The sequence below is a fragment of the Juglans regia genome, chromosome 8, assembly GCF_001411555.2.
Source record: "Juglans regia cultivar Chandler chromosome 8, Walnut 2.0, whole genome shotgun sequence".
NCBI lineage: Eukaryota > Viridiplantae > Streptophyta > Magnoliopsida > Fagales > Juglandaceae > Juglans > Juglans regia.
This window is the reverse complement of record NC_049908.1, coordinates 8962962-8971252: the sequence shown is the minus strand read 5'-3', so window position 1 is coordinate 8971252 and position 8291 is coordinate 8962962. Positions and strand designations below refer to the sequence as shown.

The following is an 8291-nucleotide window of genomic DNA, read 5'->3' as shown; positions in this document are numbered from 1 at the left end:
ATCCATCACAAGAAACACCCACACAATCCTTGATTTCATCCACCTTTCTCAACACCCAATCAGAAGATTTATGATTCCAATCAATCCCATGGGGGATAGAACATAACGGGTCAGGAAAAAAGTCCTCATCAGACTCAATTATTTCCCCAAATTCACTTCCCTCAGAGTCTTCTCTTCTACAGAGGGCCAACTGCAACTCAATTATTATTCTGGGGACACAAGTCCCCAGACTCCGTAATCTCAACAGCACCCTCTGCCTTTGCCCTCACCCCCTCATCCCCATCAGCCTCCTCCACCATCTTTTCCCCCACCTCCTGAGCTTTACCTCCATCACTCAACTGGATTATCAATGCCGACATCCTACCTTCCTTATTGCCCTTCTCTTTAACCAAAACAGGTTGTGCCATCCCAAAATCTATAGAAAATGACATTGTCCCTAATGCCAGAAAGATTCCCGTCGTCGGAGAACCCCCAATACATTCTCCGTCCTCCATCAACCCTTTCTATGAGACACTACCCTCCATTTGATTTGATTTTGGGCTGCCCTGCACTCCCTTGCCTAACGAACTCTTAGTTTACACTGAGTTGATGTCGTCTCCCCCTGGAAGATCTCCAGCCGTCGTCAATCCCTTATGTGAGGATGCTGATTCCATTGAAGCCCTCAAACCATTGGGCTGAGCCGCCATTGCGTCTATCAGGCCAGAAAAGCTCGTTTTCCCCCGCTGAGACTTAAGCCTCCAAGAAACAAACCTAGCAACTGGGTCTCTCTCCAGCCCAAATCTATTCCCCATATTCTTCAACCCAAGCTTCTCCCCCAATACCTTCTTTTTATCTTTTAGAGACCACCGAAACATGGCCCAAACCCATAATCAAGCCCAAACCACCATCAACCTTCTCCAGCATAATATCAAGCTTCTCCCTCCATCCAAACAGCTCAGATCGAATATGCCACAATGACCCTTCCACTTCTCCAAGTCTATGCAACACCTCAAAAGACCAACCAGTAGCTCCACCAACATAACTATTTCGATGGCACTCCGTCATCGGACCTTCCTTCCTCAAACGTTCCTTCGACACTAGTTCCACCTTCCTCTCATTTCCATAACCATAGCTTTCTATCACTGGTGCTAGTTTCAACAGAGTTGACGCATAAGAAACAGTCCCATGCTTAGAATCAACTCTGTTAACGTGAGTCGAACTTGAGGAAGAAGACCCAACCATAACTCTCATATTCCTCACCAAACCAGCCCATCCACTTCCTCTCCACCCTTCAGGAATGACTAGAATTCTTTTTCCCATCCCCGTACCGTACTCAATCAACTTCACAAATCTTCCTGACAAATTCTGACCCCTTTGCACCATGAAAACTTTGTCTCCCTCCCTTTAGTTTGATACGAATCCATCTTTCCGAAGTTTTTCAAGCAATCCTCCATCACTTATTTTTTTTATAAGTAAAAAGAAATTTTATTCATCAAATGTAATAGGCGAAGTCCATGTACACAGGAAGTATACAAAATAAAACACCTAATTACATTCTATGAAGGGAAAATGAAAACAGAAAATCATGAGCTGAAGCTCCATCAAGCCCTATAGCAGAAAACCATTGCAATAAAGAAAATACAAAGATTTTCCAGATTTCCTCCATAGTGCGCTCCTTCCATCACTTTAACAATCCAAACAACCATCCCTCTAGAAAATTGAAGAGACTTCATCATCTTTCTACTCTTTTCAAAGATATAGAATACATTGTCACCTTTTCTCCTGAACACAAACAACTTAGATTCTATGCGAAAACTGCAATCCATCTCCAAACTAACTAACTAAGAAGAATTCAAATCAAAGCCCAACAAGAAGGATTAAGAAAAAGAATAGAAAGATTAAGACTCATTCCCGGCTAGAAGCGCCGCGATTGGAAGATGAAATGTCATAATAGAGAGAGAGATAATTTGGTAAATTAGACAGAGTGCTCTTGATTAAGGTGATCCTAGCCGGACGGCACATGATTGGGAAGTTGACAATTTTGCAGCTCTTTTCAGCCTCTTATATTCACTCAAACGCAGTAACCATCAAGCTGATAGGTTGTGATGGATACATGCGGGAAAAGGTTTATTCTCGGTTCGCTCGTATTATAAATCTTTGTTACAAGAACATCCAACCCAGTTCCCTTGGAAAAGGATTTGGAGACACAAGGCGCCCCTCAAAGCAGCATTTTTTGTGTGGACCGCTTCTTTGGGTAAGATACTCACAACGGATAATTTGAGAAGACGAGGGGTGATCATTGCAGATTGGTGCTGCATGTGAAGGAACGAGGGTGAATCTGTGGACCATCTTCTACTACATTGTGATATAGCTCGAGGGATTTGGAATGAAATATTTAGAAGACTAGGCTTGGGATGGGTTATGCCCGAGTCTGTAGTGGAGATGTTGGCTAGTTGGACAGATCTAAGAGGTAACCAACAGATCAAGGCTATATGGAAGATGTTGCCTATTTGTGTCATGTAGTGTTTATGGCAGGAGCATAATGAACGGACTTTTGAAGACAAAAAAAGATCAATGGAGGAACTAAATGCTTTCTTTTTAGAACTCTTTGTACTTGGGCCATTTCCGTTAACTTTAATGGCCAAGATTTCCATGCTTTCCTTATTTCTAATGTTCCTACTTAGCTAGGACATTCTTTGTACTGAACATGGCTTTTGCCTATTCTTTTATTAATATACTTACACTTATAAAAAAAAAAAGGTGATAGGATCACCTTTTGACAAGTACAATCTCTTTCAACCTGCCAATCTACGTTCAATCTTCTCAATTATTGTATCCCAAATTGATTTAGCCCTTGAAGCTTGCCCCCAAAGGAAGACCAAGATAATTCATGGCAAGAGATGAGACCTTACATCCATGAATATTAGCCAACGGCCGGATGTTTCAAACCTTACCAACTGGTACCAACTCTGACTTATCAAAGTTCACTGTTAGACCTGAAACCGCTTCAAAACAGAGCAAAAGTGCCATCAATACCCGAATCTGGTTTTTTTTTGCCTCACAAAATATCAACGTATCATCTGCAAACAATAAGTGAGAAACGTTAAGAGTACCCCTTTGGGTCCGCCAACCAAGAATCCAACCACAACGCCACTGTTAACTAATGTCGAAATCATTCTGCTAAGCGCTTCCATGACAATGAAAAAAAGGAGGGGGGACAAAGGATCCCCTTGTCTTAGACCTTGAGAGCTATTAAATAAACCAACTGGACTACCATTCACCAAAACTAAGAACTTTGTCGTTGATATGCACCATCTCTCCCCAAATCCACACCTCTCAAGCAAGTAAAGCAAGAAATCCCAAGTAACATGGTCGTGGTCTAAGACAAAGGGTGGCTAAGAGAATAAAGGATTATTTAGAACTCAATTGTCATGAAAGATTCTTCAGGGAGCTAAGGATAGGTAATGGAGTTCTCATCATTCAACATCATATTAACACAAGGGGCAGCTTTCTGCGACTCTCAGAATTCTGGAATGGAAGGAGGAAATGTTTGTTGGTGATTCCAGAAGGCGCAAATGGCATTGGATGGAAAGGTTTTCTGCAGTCCATTAGAAGTGTTACTGGGTCCAAAGCCGTTATTCTGAAGCATGCAAATAGAGGGGATTTTGTTGATGGAAAGACAGTGGGAAGGCCTTCCTCGGTCAAAGGTGCCTCGCCTCATACGCTTCGGTGTTGAGGTCACTGGAGGATAGTCCAACCGAGAATAACTCCGAGGCGGAAGGAAAGGGTAAGGCACTTATATGAGACAAAGGCCGTCAGGTGACATTGGAAGAAGTGGAGGGGGTCTTGTGGGCTGTCAAAGCTCAATTGACGAGAGTTATGGAATATGTGAATGATCTCATGATTAAAGTGGGTAAGGAGTTGGACCTAGTCGTGGGTTTGGGTGGTGGGTCAAAATCAGACGAGGGGGGCGGAGGGTAGATCCTATGGTTTGAAGGCCTCAAGTGCGCCGACAAAGGGCATTTCGACACTTTCACAAATAGGGTCGTTGGACGCCGGCATCACTGATCACACCGGTGTCACTCAGGACATTGGTAGCTTGTCGTCTGACAGCCCGCAGTCACCAGTTGCTAATGGGGTTGGTGCTTTTTTTCCAAGGTTCACTTTCAATTGAAAATGGAGGTCCTTCCAGGGTCTTGAGTACTTTGGAAGAAACTAACAAGCCTCTTTTAGAAGATGAAAATGGGGTAACAGAAGATAGTGCTTCCCCTACTTGCTCTATGCCTCTTGAGGGAGCCCCAAGATATGCCTCGTCGATAGAGGAGAGGAACCTTTAATGGTGACAGCAACCATATACCTGTTGAGGAGATTCGAGATTTGAATGCAGGATATGGAGGGGAAGAAATTATGGGTTTGTCGTTGGTGCCTTGTGAGGAGGAATGTCTAGGGTTGGGAGTGTAGTCGGGTACTGTGTCTAGGGATAATGTTGTTCTCCTGATTTCTCTTCCTCCAAGAAACAATATAGCGGGTTCACCATCGGATTGGGTTCTACATAAGGTTAACGAGATTTAGCATATTGTAGGGCTCTCACATGGAGGATGTGAAGACCAATTTAAAGCACTACTCACTGCGATAGAGGCGAGCCACTCGCTTGAAACCAAATCAAGTTTTAAGAAAAACAGGAAGTTAAAGCGTCTTTCTTGAGTAATCAACTGCGACGCTAAGGGTGGTAGCTCAAGTCGAGGGAAGACTAAAGGGAGGGCATTATGAAGACATTCTCGTAGAGGGAGTTTCTGGTGGAGTATTAATTTAACAGGAAACAAGGGGTTGGGGTGGGGGTGGGGGTTGGGATTGGGGAGGTATGTTTTATTCCAATTCGGGCTTGGTGTATTTTGAATAGTTTGTAACAGGCTTTTTGGGTCATTAGAAGCTCTCTAGTATGGGCTAGGTGTTTTCTTGTATACATCTAATATACTTGGTTACTCCTATTGATATATATAATATTTTTACTTATCAAAAAAAAAAAAAAAGTCATAAGCCTTCTCCATGTCCAACTTGCATATGATCCCTGGACTGCCAAATTTTAATCTATCATCTAGACATTCATTGGTGATGAGGACTGAGTCCAAAATTTTCCTACTCCTTACAAATGCATTTTGGGACTTCGTAGTGATCCTCCCCACAACCTCCCTTAGGCGATTTGCAAGCACCTTGGAAATGATCTTATACACCCCATTCACGAGAGTAATGGGCCTGTAATCCTTCACCTCCAAATTACCAAAACTTATGGTTCCTTAACCTTGTTAGTTGAGCCTACCTATATAGGGGAGTTCCCTTTCATTGATCATTAACTACTCATCATATATCACAAAATGCTTAATCTAACCCTAATTTTTTATGCATATGAGTCAAGATCCTAACTTAGGATTGTAAACTTGGCCAATTCAATGCACTGCATTGTTACTTTACAAAAATGATCTCAAGACAAATCCGTGATTCTCAAGCTAGATAATTTTGTGTTTCTTATAAGAAAATAAAGAATTAGAGTAATTATGTGAAACATTAAAAAATTTACCTGGAAACGCAGCAGCTCTTGAGCTTCCTCGTCTGCTATTTGTTGGTCATATTCCCTCCTTGACTTTATGAAAAATAAAATAACATAAATAAAATAAAACTCTAACAATATAAAACGGGAAGAGATGACAATAGTCCTGCAAATTGAGATAATAAATGATTCATAGTTTTATTGTAAGCCACTATATAAGAAAAAAAATATTTCATTTGATTCTGCACACTCTACAATTTACAAGTACAGCAGCTTAATGACTCCATAGGTATATCAAATAGTACTAATCAGAAAATTTGCGCTCCATGTAGCACAGAATAGATACAGATCTTAGAACATAGTCTTACCATTTCCAACTTCTCAAGAAACTCAGTCTCATCTTCATCCAAAGCTTTGGGTGGTCCTGTTAATAAAAGGGATTTTAAGGCCCCATTCGTTTAGGTCTCATTGGGAGATAACAAGAAATGCATTATACCACATTCTTTTCCCCTGTTGTGGTGTTGTTGCTCTAAATATCTGTTGCAGAAATTTTTATTTTTAAAAAAACAAAGAATATTTTGAGTTGCGGACTCACTGTGCTTGAATCGTTCATTAAATTCTGCATCCTGCTTGTCTTTGTTTTCCTTTAGGATCTGCAATCAGAAAATATAAAGTGTATATTTGGTGTTGAGGTGGAAAATATAGCTTATAGCTTTGGGGCTTGTAGCTTATAGCTTAAGTAATAAGTTCTACTATTAAAAAGTTATTTATTGTTTGGTAAGCATATGTTTAAAGCACTTTCAAACATATTACATTTGTTTGGAAACAAATTTAAAAAGTACTTTCTAAGGTAGAAATGACATAAAAGATCATTTGATTCTTTAAAGATTATGACCATATTCTTGAAAGTTTGAAAGTTTTAATTATCTAAAAGTTGTATGGTTACTTTCGCCCATTGATAGTCAAAATTGAAACTACATTCCGCATTATCCAGAAAAGCACATTTGAAATTATCTTTTTCCTCAAACATACTTTTTAGTTTATTTGAGATTAAAAATTATTTTAATATGTAACATCCAAACAACCTAAGTTTTCTATTAAAGAGTTTTTAAGGCTATTTAAACATTTTTTAATACTTCTAACGCAACCCCAAACAGGCCCAAAGGCTCAGAATGTGTGAATAGCAGGAAGCATAATACTACACCCAAAGGTATTGGGTGCCTTAAACCAAGAATTTAGTTCTTGTTGGATAGCACGAGCCATATCATGGTAGGCACAAAATTTGCTTCAATTTATTTACTTGCACTCTTGATAGGTATTGAAAATGAAATCACTCCCATTTTTATCAGACGGTTTGAAAAAAAAAAAAAAAAAACAACAACCTTACTAGCAAGTAACAGGAATTTCAAGTATCTATCAAACTTTGAATATCACCCGCATTGAAAATTTTCTCAAATTGTAGACTCACTCTTGTGGCTGAGTTTTCCTTCTAAGTTAGTTGTATGCATGTACGAATCATATATCTATTTAGTTTCTGAACTCTTCTTCTGAATATTAAGCTCGTATTACAAATTAATAGTGGCTACAAAATTTTTATACACACAATATATATATATATATATATATATATATATATATATATATTAAAAAGGAAAAGAGAAGGGAAGAAAGAGAAACCTCAAAAAGGGGTCTATCTCTTTGGGCAGTGCCATCCTCGACGCGTTCGCCCCTTGTCTTCTTAACTTCATCCAACTGCCACACCACCAAAACCCAGAAAGTTCAACAACTTCACTTTGGTTAATTATCACAATTTTTTTTCATACCACCGAAGCAAACCCAAATTTGCAAAATTAAAGTGTCAGCAAAAACAAAAACAAATTGGGCTTCCTCGTAATAATATAAATAATGGGATTCGAAAGTTTCGAGAAAAGCCCTAAACCTGTTCCTCCGAGACGAAATTCATTAGCCGAATTGGACGGCTCGATTCTTCAGCCATGCCGTCTCTCTCTCTCTCTCTCTCTCTCTCTCTCTGCTCCCAAGGTATCCCTTTTTTCAACGGTTTCGACTAGAAAGCCGATAAAGCCAGCGTAGCTGCGTATGTTAACGGGGAACATTGGAAACGACGGGTCGTTTTGTGATAAAAATACGGACAATCGACTTCTAAAAACGGCAAGTCCTCTGAATAATTTTCATATGAGAACCTTTGGTATTGTATTTCAAAACAAAGAATAAATATTTAAAGAGTAATATTAAATATAATTATAATATATAACTATCGTGTATTTTAAAAAAAAAATAGAATTTATTATTAAAAAATTAATATTTTTACGTAAATTTATATTTACTTATTTTTTTTTAAAATTAATGTACAGTACTTACACATCTAATAACTACAAATATTTCTTGAATGAGAAAAAATGTGGATCAGAATAAATGTTTTCATTTTTGAAAAGAAGTTCACTAATCCTAGTTGTGTAATTAGATCAGCAAAAGATTTCTTGAATGAGTTTCAACAGTTCCAAGCTCAGTCATTGGGACAAGGGGGGAATAGCAGTGCAATGGGAGGTGAGAAAAAATGGCTTCCACCAGAACAGAATTGGGTTAAGGCAAACTGGGATGCAGCTTTAGATGCTAAAGCAAGAAAGATGGGTGCCGGTGTTATAATAAGAAATGAGAAGGGAGAGGTCATGGCAACTTGTCATGCTCATAAGCAAAATGTGGTAGAACTAGCTTTAGCAGAGTGTTATGAAAAGCAATTGATTTTTGT

At 39.1% G+C, this 8291-nt stretch overlaps 1 protein-coding gene across 1 annotated transcript; it reads right to left on the bottom strand.

Moving 5' to 3' along the window:
* Positions 1-5544: 5544 nt before the first annotated feature.
* Positions 5545-7584, bottom strand: LOC109000490. The gene is made up of 5 exons (XM_035692911.1): positions 7464-7584; positions 7202-7276; positions 6120-6177; positions 5893-5948; positions 5545-5612 (listed from the first exon to the last, which is right to left on the bottom strand). The coding sequence occupies exons 1-5, from the start codon at positions 7518-7520 to the stop codon at positions 5601-5603; spliced, it is 258 nt and encodes an 85-aa protein (XP_035548804.1). The 5' UTR covers positions 7521-7584; the 3' UTR covers positions 5545-5600.
* Between the last annotated feature and the right edge of the window lie 707 nt (positions 7585-8291).

Excerpts from the sequence above, each read along its gene's own strand:
- LOC109000490 (XM_035692911.1), bottom strand. The coding sequence starts at position 7,520 with ATGGCTGAAGAATCGAGCCGTCCAATTCGGCTAATGAATTTCGTCTCG. Across the intron at positions 7,277-7,463 it reads ATTTCGTCTCGGAGGAACAG|TTGGATGAAGTTAAGAAGAC; the intron begins GTTTAGGGCTTT and ends GTGGTGTGGCAG. Across the intron at positions 5,949-6,119 it reads TAATGAACGATTCAAGCACA|GACCACCCAAAGCTTTGGAT; the intron begins GTGAGTCCGCAA and ends TTTTATTAACAG.